This window comes from Hydra vulgaris, chromosome 09 (assembly GCF_038396675.1).
Source record: "Hydra vulgaris chromosome 09, alternate assembly HydraT2T_AEP".
Lineage (NCBI taxonomy): Eukaryota > Metazoa > Cnidaria > Hydrozoa > Anthoathecata > Hydridae > Hydra > Hydra vulgaris.
Window position 1 is genome coordinate 63,486,803 of NC_088928.1, and position 20,129 is coordinate 63,506,931.

Here is a 20,129-nt window from a genome sequence, read left to right on the forward strand (position 1 = left end):
TGGACAATTTTGTGAGCATTTCAAGTAAAAAAAAAACACTAAAATGAATGTAAGCCATTATTTAGGTAAAAAAACCTAAAAATTGAAGTTGTAGATATGCAACTTTTGGCAAATAAATTTTTATTTTTTTAGATCATCTTGATCACAAATGAGCGTATATATATATATATATATATATATATATATATATATATATATATATATATATATATATATATATATATATATATATATATATATATATATGTTTATTTATTTATATATCTATATCTATATATATATATATATATATATATATATATATATATATATATATATATATATATATATATATATATATATATAAATATATATATATTTATATTTATTTATTTATATATCTATATCTATATATATATATATATATATATATATATATATATATATATATATATATATATATATATATATATATATATATATAAATATAGATATATAAATAAATAAATAGATATATATATAAATATATATATATATATATATATATATATATATATATATATATATATATATATATATAGATATAGATATATAAATAAATAAATACATATATATATATATATATATATATATATATATATATATATATATATATATATATATATATATAGATATATATATATATAGATATATATATATATATAGATATATATATATATATAGATATATATATATATAGATATAGATATATAAATAAATAAATATAAATATATATATATATATATATATATATATATATATATATATATATATAAATATATATATGCATCAGAAAGCATTTCTGATGAATCTTTGTTGATGAAACACAGTGTTAAATGGAAAAAATTTATGTTAAGTGATTTTCTACTACTAATATAATTGCTCTGTTCTTTTAAGAACATTAAGCACTCTATTGTGTAGAATACTTTTTAAAGTTGTTTAAATATATATATATATATATATATATATATATATATATATATATATATATATATATATATATATATATATATATATATATATATATAATTAGTAGAAAATCGTGTATCATTTTTCCATTTTACGCTGTCTTTCATCTATAAAGATTCATCAGAAATTTTTTCAAAAAAGATTTTTCTTATCATCTAAAATTTCTAATCATTAAGATTTCTGATGAGTCTTTATAGATAAAACATGGTGTAAACTGAAAAAATTTGGAAGATTCTTAAAATAAACATTCCTTAGTAATTATATATTTATATGAACACTAACAACATTCGTATGTAGCATTTGTATTGAATTCTTATTGATATTATTAGAATTTGCATAAAAGTTGTACTTACATTACTATCTGTTTCACTAAAAATTTCATCTTCATCATCCATTTAGATTCAAACTAAGAGATAAGAATTCGTAATAAATTTAAAAAAGTTGTCGTGAAATTGTAGCAAAGATTTTTGTAAGAAAAAATTTTAAACAACTTTAAAAAAAAAAATTTCCAATTTTTGTGAATAATATTATGGTCAACAAAATATTTTAAATAAAAATTGTTATACAATTGCTTTTAATTGTAAGAAGAAAACTTGTTACAAAACCAAGTTAACTAAGTTAACTTATATTTAAGATTAATTTAAAATACTGGTAACATTATTTAAATGTAAAACTCATTATAAACTTTGCAAAGTTAAAACGTAATTTTTATCATTTTATGAATACCGCTCAATATAAATTTCAGTATCATGTTAGTTTCACTACCCTCTAATATACTGTTCAAGTAAATAAACCGTACTTAAAACTGTATTTAAAACTCTTTAAATTAAATTAAAATAAAGCTGTAAATAAAACTCAACGCTTCATTAGGCTTGAATTAGAATGGGCTACTTCCAAGAAATTTCGATCTATAGCCATATTTTAATATTATTCTCGGAAGTGAAAGTCATCGTTTTTTCAAGTTTTTTGCAAAAGTAGCGCGTGTATACTTTAAAAGTATACTTTAAAATAAAGACAGTATACTCTAAAATAAAATAGTTGTTTAAAAAGGAAAGTTGATCTCAGGTTTTTTTGTTTGTATTTTTTTTAAGAAAATTCTAGATATAGAAGATATATTCAAAGTTTAAACTCAGTTTCAGAAATTTTGGTTAGAAATCTTTGCGAACATTTATTTATTGATCTTAATATATTTGGGACAGAACTATTCTGTGATATGAAAATTTTGAAGTCTAACTAAAACGTTAGACTTCAAAAATTCAGCTGAAAAGAATGCGGCCGTGGAGCAGTGGTTAGAGCGCTTCCTTTATAAGCAGGAGATCAAAGTTCGAAATGAGTTCTGGACAAATTTTCGCATCACGGTAAGGCAGAGGAGGCATGAACTTTATGGTTACATGCATTTCCGCGGTGTTTTGCGACAAGACCGTAAGGACTTCTTGGGGCACCTAAAAACACAAACAAACAAAAAAATCTGCGCAAAATAAAGCAGCATTATGTTTGGAGGGTATTATTTTTTTTTGATCACAATTTTTGAAAACGATTTCATAAAAAAATTGTGAAGGCCATAATTTCGATCAAAAATGTTGAAAATAACAGTGAAAAGTTTTTAATCTTGGCAGTTAAAGATTTAATCACTATTTCAAAATCAATTTAAAAAAAAACAAAGAAATAAAAGTGGAACTAAGTTTGATGGGAGATCAAATTATTTATCGAAGCATAGTCATAGTATTTAACTAGTCTGGAAACGCGGCCCGTTTTCTATAGATTTCGTAAAATAACTTGAACTTTATGGGGTGACCGGAATGGAGAGTGCATCAAATGTTTTTAAAATGACTTTTTGTATCGCAGACTTTGAAAATTTGAATGAACTCGATGCTGTTTTAGCTGCTTTTGAGTTGCCATTTGTTGGAGACCTGGACCTCAATTTTAGTTCAAACAGTATACTAACTAATTTAATTGATCCTAACCAAAGTAAAGAAAGAATATTTATGTGTTTGTTTTGCAAGAAACGATGTATATCACAAGGTGTCTCGTCACCTCAACGCCAAACACAAGGACAAGTTTACTGATAAACATTTATTAAAGAATAAAAGAAAGCAAAGATTATTCTTCATCTTTTTAGGTCTTAAAATTATTTAATCTTGATTGCAGAAAAGCTTGCTTCAGATGGTACTCTGCTGAATTTAAAAATTTTAAATCAAGTATAAATATTTCAAGTATTTCATTAGAAGAAGTCATTACAGCTTTGTTCCTAGTAAAAATGTAACTGATTCATTTGAAGGAAATGCTGAAATTTTGTACCGCTGATTCTACAAAATATTTTCTGGAAAAACGATTTCTTTTTAAAACTGTACTTTTCATTCATGTTTTCCAAAATTGTATTTTTCTTTCATGTTTTGAAGTAGCAAATCTTGTCTTTGTGTATCTGACTGGTATCTCTTTTATCAATATTATTATAACGTTTAAGCGTGTATACCACTACATTACTAAACAAAACATTCTATTATAACCTAGAGGGAATATTTTTAGTACCTCTAATTTCACAATTGGTTTTAGTTCTAACATGTCTAAATTGTATCTTAAGCTGTGTTTATCGTATTGCTTGCAGCTAAATATGTATGATCATCTAACACTTTATATAAAAGTTTGTAGATTTTACATTGCAAATAATAACCTAATAGCTTTCAAGATTTTAAAAAAATCAAACTAAATTGATGTATAAAAAACATTTAAAAAAGCGCCATCTATTTTGGAACAAGAACATTAAAGAAAAAGTGAGATGACTCGAACCTACTAAAACAGCTATTTTCATAGCCACATATTTTTGAAAAATATTATTGGCATATATTAAAAATATTATTTGTATATAATTAACTCCTAGAGCAGTAAAATAAACACTTCATGTATATTTAATAGTTTTATGATGTAGTAACTTTATAATAAAATAACAATACAGGATTGAATAAAAAAAGTAATATAATCGTCTTTTTAATTTTAAAATAATAATGACAACACTACTATTTTACATATATTTTACAATACAAAAGGTATTTAGTTTTAAACAAATCTAATAACATCGTATTTTTTTTGGCATGACTTAGTACCATATTACTACCACTTAATATTACCCATGTAGCTAAATACATTACATTTCCGCTACTAAAAAAACTTTTTAGTTTTTTTATTTTGTTATTATTGAAGCCAATGTCATTAATAGATGGGTTATCCTTGCAAGCACTAAGTGTTTATTAGTGTCCAAAATAATTTTTAAATAAGCCATTCCATAATGTATTCACATTTTTAATACAGCAAAAATTTATTACTTAGGCAGCAATTTTAATACTTTTTAATAAATATTTTGTCGACATTATATGCTCAAAAGTTCAGGTAAAATACAAAAGCCACATTCTCTGTCTTCATAGAATATATAAGCAATAAGGTTCCACAGTAAAAACTTACCATCCTTACATATATATCTTTTTTTTCCCGTATGTTTCAAGTTGGAAAAATCATATTTAAATAAGACAGTAACAAGTTATCTTATTTTAATGCGGTGGATTAGGTATAAAGGAATTATTTAAAATGCCTTTTCAACAACTTGTGATTTGCAGAAACATCATCGCAAGTTACAAGCAACAACTTTTAAGAAATTTAGTTTATAAATTTTAATGCAACATGCAGTAGCACCAGTTGTAAAAGTCAGCTAGATTAGTCAAGTATATCATCATACACTACAGCTGACTTTGAAGCTAGATAATTAACATGAAATATCTTATTTTAGTTGAAAACGACCTTAGATTTTGAGATATTATTTTTCTGCATTTAACAAAATAGATAAATCGTAGCTTAAACTTAAAATCAATTTGAAATAAAATTCTGTAACTTAATTTAATAATAATATTATATTATAAATAGGGCATCCAATACCGGACCAAAAATGGAATACCGGTTTTTCGGTATTAGGTTAAGTGAAAGCCAAAATACCGGTATTAATACCGGTATTTACAATTGCTAAAAAAAAATTAAAGTAAAAACCCAAAGCAACAATTAAACGGTTCCAAAACTTTATTTTTTAAGTTAAAATAATATATATAATTAATTAATTTGAAACAAAAAACATAAAAGTTATTTATTATTAATTCAGAAATAAATTTTTGATTATTAATTCAAACGCAAATTATCAAAGCGTAAGAGTCATTTTTTGTAAGAATCAGGCAGTCAATGGAAGTGACCTCCTCCAAATTGCTTGAATTTTTTATATATTGATCAGAATATAGAGAAAACCTGTTGGGGAAAAAAAAAAATTTCAAAAATGTTTCGTTTACTCGGAATCTGGGCTTAAATTTTTGAGATTTTTTTAAAAATTTTTAGAAATTTAGTTTTTGCCACCTTTGAACCCATTTTTTTGGCAAGGCAAAAAGTTGCACATAGCTTTTGTAGTTAATATCAGACGTAACCCAAAAGCTCTCTCCAAAAAATATAAAAAAGTTGCGTGACACTGTGCGGTTGGCTAATTATCATAGTTCAAAAGTACAAAATCAATCAGTTTTGTCAACTTTTAATCGGAGTTAATTCTAGCGGCGAAGTGTTGCACCCAATTTTTCTTTTAGGATTTGAAATTATCAAAGGTATTGAGTCTAAAAATGCAAAGAAAGTTATGTGATACCTAAGGCCTATTAATATATTAAGGCTTGAAATTGGAAAAAAATGTTTTAGTATACTTACAAAATGAACCATTACGGCAGAGGCGCTTAGTTTTGTAAAAATGTAAACATATCCAACTGTCAATACAAAAAGGTCCTAACATAATAATAAAAAAAATTCGTGTGATCTTTAGATATTAAGTTAAAAATAAAGGTAAAAATTGTTAAAAATGATTAAGTACGAAGAGATATTTTTTTGGACACACAGATGAGGTTTTCGCTCACAATAATAATAAGTTAGTGGGCGGTTGTTTACTTTACCATAAAAATGTCTTAACTTTATTTTAACGATCTTTAAAATTTGCATAAATAGAGTAGATATTTTATCATTGCTATTGAGAAATAGGTACTGCATAAATAGAACTTGTTTTTAGTTGAGTATGAAACAAAACAAATATTTTTATGAAAACTGTTGTTGCTTTTCAAAAGGAAATTGTGGATCATTCAAAAAACATAAAATTATAAACAAAATGTTATACATTCATCAGCTGGGAGATGTTGATCTTAAGAAACACCTCATCAACTTAAAGGTAATTATGTATTTTAAATTTACGCAGACTGTAATATAATTTTTATAATTACATACTTTATAACTTCTCTGCAATAAGATTTTAAGACAAAGTTCTTTAAACAAAAAAAAATAGCTCTTTTAACTAATTCCTCACTCTTTTAATAAATAATCACTAAATTAATCACACTCTTGCAATATTGTATTTTAATAAAAACAACAATGTATTTCAAACTTGTAAACATTTTTCGTGAAGAGTCAGATTATAAACAATGCTTTAAATGACACACTTAATAATTGTTTAAAAAATTGTTTTTAGGTCATGCGATTAAACGATAATAATATTTGGGAAGAAAATGGACTTATTGCAAATAGACTTAAAAGAAATCTTGAAAAGGATGAACAAATATGTGCTTTTCACCGGTACACGTTTGGTATTGCATGGAGTCCTCCAAAAACATGCTTTCATCCTCACCATCTAAATATAAAAGGAAAAAAATCTCGCGCTTTAAGGGCGTCACCAATACATGTCGTCATATCAATGTCAAAGCGATACAATGAAGTATTTTCAGTTGGTGCAATGCTGTGTTTTACCCATTTAAAGCAAGAAACTGCTTTATCTAGAGTCAACGAAAACACCAATTTATGTACAGAAACACAAACACAACAAGAACAAACATACATGACACCTGCTACTCCAGATGAAGAATTTGATCCCGGTGAAATTAATGTTTCACAGGAGATTTTGGACGAATCTCTAAGAAGCCGTGAGAGTGTAACTGAGGTTCTCAATGCAAGTCCAATAAAATTTAGATTAAAAAGGAAGTTCGAATATCTGGAAGATACTACTAAAGATAAGTTAAAACGCAAGTATGTTCGCCTAGAAAACTTATTAAAGAAAAAATTTGCGGAAGCTGTTGCTCCTGGACAAGAGGAAATACTTATAGATTTTCTTAACAGTAAAAATGTTGATGAAATAAAATGCCCTCTCCCAATTGAAATTATTCGTGCTCAGAAAGTATATAAGCAAAGTGATTCCATGGGAAAGTTAGTTATCCTCTCATTATTAGACCATACCAAGTATACCAAAAAGTTTATAATGAACACATTTGAGTGTACCAAACATCGTATAGAAACAGCAAGAAAATGGCATGCATCTCATAAAGGGTTGGCATTTCCAGAGAAGAAAGTATTCGTCCGATCTAGTCTTGATCAAACAAAGTGTGAACATTTCTTAGACTTTATATTTACAAGCGGTATTTTGCATGATGTTGCTTATGGAATAACCAAATTAAAATACGACAGCGGTGAAGAACAAAAGATAGTGCATGCAATACTGACGACAAAATATAGCCACGCTATCATGTTCTATCGAAAAAGTTGTAGTGAAAACAATTATATACCATTATCTGATTCAAGTTTGTGGAAAGTATTGCATGCAATAAAACCTTCAAGTCGAAAAAGCTTAGCTGGATTAGATGATGTTACTGCTTCAGGCATGAATGGTTTTCAAACATTACAAAAATTGGCACAAAGATTTAGTTCTAAATCTCTCGAAGCTGCCCTTGAAAAAGAAAAAAGGTATTTGAAAACAAGTTATCAAACCAATTGTAGTGTCAATGACTCAAACATTTCTTCTCATAGCTCAAAACATGCCTTATCAGATCCATCTGAAAAAAATCTTCAATCCAACACAGAGATATCAGAAGTGGTATGTGCCGATTGCTATGATTTGTGCAAAGCTATCGAGATGATCAAAGAACTAACAATTCAAAATTCTGACGATGCTGATTCTATTTATGATTTGGAAATTGCTGTAAAGGATGTATTCAACTACATAAAACACCTGATGAGAGATTCTCAACAGAAAAAGGCAAAAATCGAAGCTTTTAAGCAATTAAACGATGAAACTGCTTTCTGGCTTAAAGATTTTTGTCAAAAAATTCTTCCGGTTCGATACAGAGAGGGCCAAAGAGAGTATTTTGGCAAGAAAGGAATGAGTTTACATGTGGATATATTCTTCATAAAAATAGCAGGAAAGTTATTCAAACGTGTTTACTTTACTTCAATGTATAGGTGTGATCAGGGAATAGGTGATGTTGTTTCGTTAGCCACTGCAGTTTTAGACCAATTCAGAATTGATCAACCGCATATCAAGAAAATGTTTACCAAATCTGATAATGCCGGCTGCTATCAGGGAAATCTTTCAGCTGAAGCAATCTACAATGTATGCAAAGAGAGAGATATAAAGTTGCTGAGATATGATTATAATGAACCCTGTTGTGGAAAAGATCAATGTGACAGGGAGAGTGCAGTTGTAAAGACAATTTTAAGGAGTTACGTTGACTCTGGTAATAATCTTTTGACTGCTGAAGATATACACAAGGCTATGCATTATAGTTTTGGCGCTAAAGATGCAAAAGTAGCAGTTGCTCAAATTAGCAATGATAAAACTGTAGTTACTGGACCAAAGATTAAGAACATTAGCAACTATCACTCATTTGAGTTTGGTGAGAAAAGTATGAAGATGTGGCGTTATTTCAATATCGGTGAGGGAATTGAACAAGAGTATGGAAATCTTAAAATTCAACCCTCGATTAAGTTGTTGTTGCCATATAGCAAAACAGATAATTCAATTAAGCGTAACAAGTCACTTAAGGAAAAACAGAAAAGAAGTGACAGGCAATTATATTCATTAAGATTTTGCACTGAAATGAATTGTACTTTATCATTTGAAAGCGATGCTGAGTTAGAAGAACACATGCTATCCGGTCTTCATACAGTTCCGAAATCATTAACATCATTGGATAAAGTTCGCAACTCGTTTGTTCATAAGATGAAAATTACTTCACAACTAAATATGCCAATTTCTTCATCCTCTAACAGTGCTTCCGTAAAAGACAAACCACATTGCATGAACATTTTTCTATTGCAAGGTTGGGCATTACCAGTTCGAAGTTCTTTTAGATTTTCAAATCAGCAGAAAGAACTGTTGTATAAATACTTTATTCGTGGAGAAGAATCAGGTAATAAAATGAGCCCTGAGCAGGTTCACATGCAGCTGAGGAGAGAACTTCCGCCTGATCAATATGTAACTAGCCAACAGATAAGATCTTTATTTTCAAGGTAGGCATTGTTGCTATCAAAACTTTTGCAAATTAGATTATGTTTCTGACTGTTAAATAGTTCTTTTACAAATATGAAATTAAAATTTAGGTGAAAGTTATAACTTTGTGTGTTTGTTTACATATGTTTAAAAATATGTACAATCGATATTGTTATAGATTTAGTAACCTGAAAAGAAAAGGTAAGCTGGTAGAACCGACAACAGAAAATAATGAAAATAGTCAGGTTAACGATAACAAAGAAGTTTATGGCGAAAATAATGACTTTAATCTGGCAGGAGACAATGAAGATGATAATAAATATGAGGAAGACATCGCCAATCTTGCAAAAGAAATTTGTCTTGTATGGAAAGTGAATGATTGGGTTGCTGTTGCATATGAAAAACAATGGAATATTGGATATATTGTGGAGGTAATATTATTCAAAGTATATATTAGTTTCAAGTTTTTATTTTGTTTTACAAAACAGTGCTCTAAAATAAAAGGAATATAAATAAAATGTAAAAATAATTTCAGAATGACATTATATAAGACTTTACAAGTTTTATTGAATGTAAGCAAAATTAAACAAATCATAAACTCTTTATTATATTATTTTAAATGTTGCGCTAATACTTTTAGGTATCTATAACTGGGATCAGAGTTAATTGTATGATTAACGGGCAAGAGAAGAATACTTTTCGCTGGCCAGTTACTACCGAGGAGATAAATAACCAAACTGATAAAATTATCTGTTTAGTAAATGCTCCTTTTCTAATCAGTGGTTGTGGCGATTATTCATTATCCGAAGAAGACTATAATACAGTCATATCATTATTCTTAGAGAAACTTACTGCAGCAGAGTAGAAATTATGTGTGATGTGGTGGATAATGTGTGTAAATGACTCTATTAATAAATGAAAAACTAATTTTTAAATGGAAAAACATTTAAATGTTTGATTTATGTTTTATTTAATTAGCAATATAGTTATCTTGATGTTAGATTTTTGTTCAGTTTTTAATTCATGTTATATCATGCGTGTGACAAAATCACACGAATTTTTTTTATTATTATGTTAGGACCTTTTTGTATTGACAGTTGGATATGTTTACATTTTTACAAAACTAAGCGCCTCTGCCGTAATGGTTCATTTTGTAAGTATACTAAAACATTTTTTTCCAATTTCAAGCCTTAATATATTAATAGGCCTTAGGTATCACATAACTTTCTTTGCATTTTTAGACTCAATACCTTTGATAATTTCAAATCCTAAAAGAAAAATTGGGTGCAACACTTCGCCGCTAGAATTAACTCCGATTAAAAGTTGACAAAACTGATTGATTTTGTACTTTTGAACTATGATAATTAGCCAACCGCACAGTGTCACGCAACTTTTTTATATTTTTTGGAGAGAGCTTTTGGGTTACGTCTGATATTAACTACAAAAGCTATGTGCAACTTTTTGCCTTGCCAAAAAAATGGGTTCAAAGGTGGCAAAAACTAAATTTCTAAAAATTTTTAAAAAAATCTCAAAAATTTAAGCCCAGATTCCGAGTGAACGAAACATTTTTGAAATTTTTTTTTTTCCCCAACAGGTTTTCTCTATATTCTGATCAATATATAAAAAATTCAAGCAATTTGGAGGAGGTCACTTCCACAGTTTCAGGAATTTGCCTGATTCTTAGAAAAAACGGCTCGTAAAATCTGCTTATTATGCTCAATGTAAAAACAAACTTTTAAGGTTGTATCTAAAACCCAAAAACCTAAAACCCGGCTAGAATGAAAGAAAAAAATTTGAATTACATTGTATATAAACTTGGTATAAGAGTTACATTAGTTTGCTTTTTTTTTTCTAAAAAAGCAAACTAATGTAATTCTTATACCAAGTTTACAAGTAATAAAATTATTTATTATTTTAAATTTTTTTTTACAAAAGTAAGCAAAGCTTCAAACAACATAAATCAGTAACATAGCATTTATTTGTTCAAATGCATTTGCTACATGTATATATCGTTTGAGAAGACTGACACGTTACGCAAGCATTATGACACTATCAGATGCACTGATTTCATTTGACCATATCAAACGAGCACTACCGGTTTTAACTGAAAACGGGACGTCGCATCACGTACTTATGTCTAATATCTTCGTTATCAACTTAAGCGCACATGCGTTTTGCAAGTCTACCATGAATTTATCGACTGTGTAATGCTACAGCTGTAAGATTTACAATATTAATGTTTACATTGTTAGTAACAGCTTCAGAAAATGTTACTGTAAAAACTCCACAATGAATTCATCGAGTTGTTGAGGTGTGTTAAAAGTTAACGTGAAGTGGCAAACAAATCCAGCGGTACTTGCATTAATGGACTTTTTTTATATACCCAACCATCAAATTTTTTTTTGTTTCAAATCATAATTTTAAACCTAATTTATGTCCTACTTTTATTTTTAAATCTTTTACTTAAAAAAGAAGGTAGTAGTAGTAGTTTCATTTATATAGTTTCAACGTACAAATATAAAAAAAGGAAATGGCTGGAGCAAGAAGAAGGCATCATTTTAGCCTTATCACCGAGCCCCATTACAATCGTATTTTTTAAGTCCGTAAAATGTTAAAAAATTTTTACAAAACGTCAAGTATAAGACGTTAAGAAACAAAAAAGTACAAAAGATTAAGAGTAAACCTAGTTAAGAAAGATATGAAATCTATAAATATATATGTGTATATACATACACACATACGCACATGACACATACACACATACATATATATACATGTTGCCTCGTATTGTCGTTTTTATAATAAAATGAATAAAATTCCATCCACAACAACGTAAAATATATAAAAGTGTCAAAAGTAAAATAAATGTAAGATAACTTACAAAAAGATACTCCATGTTTAGAATAAATGAAACAAAACAATAAAACTTTTTAAACTTCAAGACTAAAAATTCAAAAGTAAACATTTTTAAAGAACTGTGATAAAGACATTGATATTCTTAATAATAATAGTTGATCTTCTTATTATTTTTTGGTTTTTTGGTAGTTAACATGTTAAAGTTGTTTAAGTTAATGTATGATTATAAATTTATTTTGTCAACTTCTAAAAAAGACTGGCAATATTTAGAATATTAAAATCCATATTTACTAAATGATATTTTAAATTAGCTTTGAATTGGCGTAAGCGTTTGTTTTTTATTATGAAAATTCTGTTTAAAACTTTTCCATAAAATAGGTCCCCGATACTGAATAGAATAAGAACATAACTTTAGATTAAATTTTGGAGTTACAAAATTGTTTCCGGAAAATCTGGTGGTGTATTTATGGCTTATTTTACTAAAATATTGATTAAATATAGTTGGAGATAGTTCGTGTTTTATTTTATACATGAATTGTAAGACTAAATATATATTAATTTTGTACATGTTTAATGATCTAAGCTTACTAAGGAGTGGCTCACAAGGCACATTTCTTGTTGCTCCAAATACAATTCGGCAAGCTTGTTTTTGTTTTGAATAATTTTTTTCAACTTTGTGTTATTTGTCCTTGCCCATACAATATTTCCGTAAGTTAAATAACTCTGTATAAAAAAAAATATATAAATTTTTTGAAGACGTAATGTTTAAGAATGGTTTTGCTTTTTACATTATTGCAATATTACTTTGCTTTTGTTACGTTAAGCGATAGTTTATTACATGTAAACCATTCGTTTACTTTGTTTAACTCTTCATTAACCACATTAACAAGCGTTTTAATATCCCTATGTGAATAAAACAGGTTGGAGTCATCGGCAAATAAAATAAAATTTAATAAGAAACTATTTCTGAAAAAAAAATATCATACGTAAAAGCTGCTAAGTGTTATAACGTGGCAAAATCTACATTTTTTAACAGAACAAAAGGATCATCTAACAATCGAGAAGCGCCAAGAAAGATGAGCAACATCACTGAAGCTATTATTCTTGATTTATTAAAATTTATGAGTTATATAGTCTTCGGCTTAAATAGAAAAGACGTGTTTATTGTTGTTGAAAACTATTTAAAAGAATCAAACCAACGTAGTCTATTCAAAGACGGAAAACCGACTAGAAAATGGTACTCCGGTTTCATGAATAAATATCGTAAAGAAATTTTCCCAAGAAAAGTAAGCGGTATGCAAACTATTAGAGCTGTGGCCACACAACCAGCTATAATTGACAATTGGTTTGAGCAATTAGCAGTAGCATATAATGAACATAATTTAGGCGATAAGCCGTTTCAAATAGTTAACTGTGATGAGTCTGGTTTGCAATTTGATCAAGGCAAAGTCAAAATTATTTGTAGAAAAGGAACAAAAAACCCTAAAAAGCTAGCACCATCGAATGAAAAGCAAATGACGACAATCTTGACTTGTTGTGACGCATTCGGTAATTATTTACCTCATCAAATAATTTATAAAGGCAAACATGTTATGGAAGACTGGTGCAAAGGCAATGCCCAGAATGTTTATTATAACAGTAGTAGTTCAGGCTGGATGGAATCCGAACATTTTTTGTCGTGGTTTAAAACAGTTTTTTTGCCTCACACAAACAAGCTTTCAGGATTTAAAGTTCTAATACTTGATGGCCGTGCTTCACATATGAGCTTAGAGTTGAAAAAAAAAGCTTTAGAAAATTTTATTTTACTTTGGCGTTTGCCGGCTCATACCAGCCATTTTTCACAGCCACTAGATGTTGGCGCAGTAAAAGGCGCATGGAAGAGAATTTTCGAAAGTTATTTGACTAAAAATCACTTTCAAAGCCTGACTAATCAACATTTTCCGGCCTTGTTTAAGGATCTTATCCAAAATGGTGGGTTTAAACCTGAAAATGCACGGAGTGGTTTCAAAAATACTGGTATATTTACACTCGATCGTTCGCAAATTTCTTCTAAAAAAACTTCCATTGGTGCTGTGTTTCAAGCTGTCGAAAACAACAATATTTAAAATTTATTTAATTCTTTAACAGTATCTAGTCCATTAGTTATGGGAAATGCTACCAATACACCTAACACACTGTCAAGAATGTCAAATCGTGAATTTTTGCTTAAAAGCTTTTCTAATTTGAATAATGCTGTTCAACAAGTGGGCAAAGATATAAACAAATCAGTATTAAATATGCTTCGAGATCAATTGACACTAACTCTAAATAAAAGAGTTCAAAAAAGTGAGAGAATAAAGCGACCAGCTAATTATAATATGACTTCGGCGGATGCCATAGCTTACGATGAAGCTGAACAAGCATCAAAAAAACAAAAATTAGATAAACAAGCTGCAAAGAAATTTACTAGAGAACAAAAAAAGATTTCCACTGCTACTCAAAAAGCGAAAAATGCACAGAAAAGTGAAGAAAAAAAAAAGTTGAGACAAAGTCAGTCGTCTAAAATACCAGGTAAAAAAGGTATAAAGACAAAGAATCAATTAGAAGACCCTCATTTTCCTCAAGCGTCAAATAACATTTTAGTATCTGATGATCTTCTATGTTAATCTTGCAAAACTAATTGGACAAATAACTTAGATAACCAATGGCTTGCGTGTGAGCAGTGTTCAAATTGGTCATGCATTGAATGTGTCTTTGATTATCGTCCAACCACGGAATTTATTTGTAACGAATGTGTATAAAATAATATATATTCTTTTTTTATTAAACGATTTCATTTTTTAATGGATTAAAATAATTATTTTAATGTTAGTATTATTTGTGTATGTGTTTTTCTGTATTTTATACGCATCCGGAATTAGGGACATAAACACCTAATTCCGGATGAAAACAATTTTTTTTAAAAGAAAATAAAAGATAGATTTATATTGCAAAAATAATATTTTTTTATATCGTTTGATTTGTCTTGTTGTGAAGTTTATTTGTTTAAAAAAATTATTTCGGGGTTCTTTGTATTGGGCTAGTTTTGACAATTTAAGTCCTAAACCATCCGGAATTAGGGGTTTTTACGGTACATTTTCAATTTCTTTTTTGCTTGCCATTTGTAAAAATATTTTTTTTAAATAAAAATATTCAATGCTTTTTCTTTCAAAAACTTAAAAATACTCCATTTTTTTTATTTAATTCTTACGCTGCAAAAACACGTCTGTTCATGAAGAAAGCATGCAGCAAAAATAAATTATATTTATAAAAGATTATATTTATAAAATGGGACATAAATTATATTTTTTTAGCCTTGTTTAAGTACATTAGCTGATTGCGGTAACCGTGGACTACAGCATCATTTAACAACTCATCTAAACTTAGTGTTGCGAAAACTTAACTATTAATTGTGCAACTACCAGTAACAATTTTTTCTTCGGGTAAACAGCGCAACAACTCATGACTCAACAGCCAAGTATTCCGTTGATGTAATTTTTACATATGTAACCCATTGCGTTTGATTCATTGAGACAATCTCTTTTTTTGAATTGTTGTTATTGTCACTCTCGGCATCATAAGCCGGATTGACATCACAGTCTCCAATTCGAGGTTGCTTTCATCTTAGCTGCTGTTTGAATACATGCTTGTTTCAAGGTTGTTTGACAACATGCTTGTTTCTTTGCTGAGTTAAGATTATATAATATGTGTCTCCTCAGATGTTACACAAAGTATGGCATAACGTAAATGGTAGGCTCCTTTTGGTCTCTACTTTAGTCTAAATAAATTTCTTTCTTTTGTTGGTTTCCATACTTCTTCAACGAGACAATTTAAATGATTTTGAATGTTTGTATAAAACCCACACACCTACATATTGGTTTCATTAACTATCTAATCGTTTCCTGGATAATACAAAATAAAAAACGGACGATTTTATAATATAGACATTCTAAACAATTTTTATTACTAATTTCTTTCTTTTACATAATATGTAAGAGGATTTAGTTAGTAAAAAATATTCTAAAAATCAAAAATTTATAGATTCTTGAATGTTATTTGAAAATCTGTCATTTTTAACCAATAAAACGGTAAACATATGTATCTTTTGCAAAAAAAAAAAACTTTTTGGAAAATATAAAAAAGTCGGTTTTAAGGATGGGCTGGGTTTGATTTAGTTTTTTGGGCTTTTCGCTCGCAAAATAAAAATAAAAAATCTGAATTCACCGCAAATGATACAGAAGGCCAATCACATGATGTAAAAACTTTTTCAAATGTTGTGGTTCAAAAACAATAGATCATAAATACCAAACTAAAACAACCAAAACTGAACAATCCACTTATGTTATCAATGTAAAACCATTAAATATTGACAGCAATCCAAATAGCTTTATATTAGTCAGTAAAAATGGTAAGCCTGCCCGCCAAACAAAAATTCGATCTTAAAAAAAAAGCATATATTTGGTCTATATTTGGAACAAAAGTTCCGGGTAATAATACTATAGTCGGTAAAAGAATTAATCGTAGGTTTGAAGTAAAAAAGCAGAGTTAGGCATCACACATTTATCAATTACCTTTCACAGAAAAAATGAAAATAACAGATCATACACAGTCTCTGTAAATTATTCAGAAAAAGATAAAATATTGAACTCTTCTATCAAATATTAAAGATACTTTAATATTCTTTTACGATGTAACATTTCTGTGTGAACACTTGGTATCAAAATTAGAATATTCTATAATTAAAAATATTGGTAAAAACTCCAACTCATTTCATTTTTCATCCAGGCTAATAAACACAAACAAAGGTCGACCTTTTTGTGGAAATGCATTTTTTATACGAAAGAATCAATTTCAAAACGTCATATCTCATTACAAAGATGAAAATATATTTTTTATACGAAAGAATCAATTTCAAAACGTCATATCTCATTACAAAGATGAAAATATATTTTTTATACGAAAGAATCAATTTCAAAACGTCATATCTCATTACAAAGATGATAATAAATTTGCAACAAAGTTAAAAATATACATTTGTGTCATTTATTTAACCTCGTCACAAAACAATCATTACATCATTAGAAACATACTCAATTTGACCAGAAATACTTAACTGAATTATGAATAATTTTGTGGGTAGTGGCAAAGAAATATGGGTAATACGAGCACCTTAAGCAAAAATTGGAATAATTTCAAAAATAATTAAGCTGGATCCAAAATTTTTGCGAATAAACAACATTTAAGGATCCCTTCTCATGATCCACTTAGATATTTGGGCACCCGAAATTTTTTCTTAAAATCACAGAGGTTTTAAAAAAGTAACAAAAATGCTCATATTATCCAGACCACTTGGTAATATGAGCACTTTAAATAAGCTCACAAAAAACAATAATTTTGTAAAAAAAGATACTAACCTGACAACTAGAACAAATTTTTGGAATATAATGATTCGTTATTAACAAAACTTATCATTAAAAGATCAAATTTGTAGCCACTTTTTGTTGAAACAATACTACTATGTTTTCGCAAGAAAAAAAAAATTAGTTCGTTATTTTTTCAATTTTATCAACTCAAACCTTTTGAACAATAAAAATTCAATTTTTTTGAACTTAAATTACAGAAAAATATTTAGTATTGCTAGAATATTAAAAAGTGTTACTATATTTTATTTTATTCAAAAAATCAATTAAAACCATTGCTTTTTTAGGACTTTAAACTATGTAATTTTAATGAAAATCACTGGGTAATTTGAGTATGCTCATATTACACAAAAATTGCATCTTTAAATAAAGTCTTAACTAAATAGTTCTATTCATTGTTTTTCAAGCCAAAAGGATTTGATTTTTAGCTAACATATTTTTCTTTATGAAAAAATTAATTTCATTATTTTAGCACCAAAATTTTGCGCCGCAGATTTATTCATGATGATATTGTTTAAAAATCGCAAAAAATTTAACAGCATTTTAATTAGATGATACCCGCTAATTACTGCATATAGATTTATGCTAATTGTACTGATTCCTGTAATCACCACATAAAGTCGATTCAAAAAATACATTGCAACTTTAACTTCACTGCTTACATCTAAGAAATCTTTAAGTATGCTCATATTACGAAGATGGTCATATTACCCTAATCTACCCTATACTTGGAGATTTCCAATCATTTCATAACTTAATATACCTTCTGCCTGAGCAATCTAGCTCCAAAAGAAAAAGTTGTTCTACGGTTTTATCTTAATTTATTAAACTAAAAAAAAATAGAATTAGTCGACGTAGTTAAAGATTCTGGTACTGCAGTCACATATCAACATCTTGCATTACCAAAATCATCTTACATTGATCGTATAGCTATTTCAAAAAACACACCTTGTTTCTATTTTATATACGTTGTTTTCCTTCGTTTTTTTCAAAATGTTATTGATCAATTGCCAATATCGATTTTAATTTGTCTTAAAGATCAAAAATGATCAAGAAAATATTAATAAAGTAATGTGAGCATTCCAAGATATATTTGCAATAATCAAGACTTTATGAACGTATAATCTTTTAGCGATTGATGTTTTTAAACAGAATCTTTGCCTAATATGTTTAATAAAATCCAAAAATTTTCATTAAAGTCTAAAGAAAAGGGAAAAAAATAAACGGTCAAATGGAGCAAATTTATTATAAGAACAAGTGTTTCTTAGAGTCTTAGTCGGTCTTAGTTTCTTAGACTAGAGTCGGTCGGCGGAGAATTTACCGCCTTGTAACACCAAGATTGGACGCGCATTACACTCATCTTGCCGCAACATCTTTTTCATTCCAAAATGCGTTTTGGTACTGCCACTTGTTTGAGTAGCAGAAATTTTTTCTAGATCAGAAAAACAACTATTCGCATTCAAGTTAATAAATTATTACACCAAAACTAATCAAGGACCTTCAAATATTTTTTGCTCAACCATGATTTTTTACTCACACATTCGAGTTTTTAGAGATTTGAGACAAATAAGATTATAAAAGCAACCTGGTGACACGGATCAAATGGTTGCATAAACAATACTAAGTAGGTTTGAAACTTTATTGAAGACATTAATATTATTCAAGAACAAATAAAGCTTATTTATTCTATATCAAAAACTTTAAATAGGGTAATAAAGTTACCAAGTTTTTATTTAGGAAATTTCAATGCAATTAAAAATATTGCTGAGCAAGATTTTAGGTTTCTACTAATTTCTTTAATTAAATCAGTGTTTTTTAAAAGGGCAAATTTCCTTAAGAAGTTTTGAGCAAATTCGCCTTTTTAAAAAAAACTGATTCAATTATTTTCCATGTTAAAAGTTAAAAGTTTTTACTTATCAAGTAAGCTGAAGTAGCGAGTTTTTTTTTTTTAATTTTCACAGATTTTTCAACTGATATTTAAAATCTATATATATTTATAGATTTTAAATATAACATAAATAGTATATTTTTTCGGTTTCTGGTAATTTTGTTTTTAGATAGTTGATAAATAATATCTGCTTGACCTTGGATGGTTTATGAAATTTTTGGTAATCCAAAGATATGAACTTTTTCTAGTATTAGAAAATTAGCAATGTAGATAGGATTAAATTTGTTGAAAAGTTTATTGTAGAGTGAGCGTTTTAGTTAAAGTTTTATATGTTTCCTATAGAGCAATGAGAACTGCTTTCTATAACTGAATAATATTTGACTACAAAATTGTTTTTTGATTTTTTTGTTTAACTTAATCATAGTTTGTAGTTAAAAGTTAACAATAAATATATTCTTAATATTTATCTGATTTATTGATTGATAACTACAACAAATATAAAAAAGTGTTTTAAAAACTGACACTTTTAAGGTAACTTCTCTATAGAGAAGTGATCTAAAAATTATCAGTTTTCAAAACGTTTTTCAAAACTTGTTATTTTCGTGGTAGTAATATAATCGATAAGTTGATTTTTTTGTTGTTGGTC

At 27.8% G+C, this 20,129-nt stretch overlaps 2 protein-coding genes across 3 annotated transcripts in view; one reads left to right on the forward strand and one right to left on the reverse strand.

Moving 5' to 3' along the window:
* LOC100215577 (probable ATP-dependent RNA helicase DDX60) overlaps positions 1–1,769 on the reverse strand; it is a 73,356-nt gene extending 71,587 nt beyond the window's left edge. Inside the window, exon 1 of one of the 2 annotated variants that reach the window (XM_065806310.1) lies at positions 1,341–1,769. In XM_065806310.1, coding sequence (XP_065662382.1) covers positions 1,341–1,382 — 42 coding nt within the window. In that variant the 5' untranslated portion in view covers positions 1,383–1,769. The remainder of the gene's footprint in view (positions 1–1,340) is intronic. The other variant, XM_065806311.1, reaches the window with a different exon arrangement.
* An 11,464-nt stretch (positions 1,770–13,233) lies between these two features.
* LOC136085641 (uncharacterized) lies at positions 13,234–14,262 on the forward strand. Its single transcript, XM_065806965.1, has one exon. It carries the CDS (start codon positions 13,234–13,236, stop codon positions 14,260–14,262), a length of 1,029 nt encoding a protein of 342 aa, XP_065663037.1.
* Positions 14,263–20,129: the final 5,867 nt, after the last annotated feature.

Coding starts and splice junctions, on each gene's coding strand:
- LOC136085641 (XM_065806965.1), top strand. CDS start 13,234: ATGAGCAACATCACTGAAGCTATTATTCTTGATTTATTAAAATTTATG.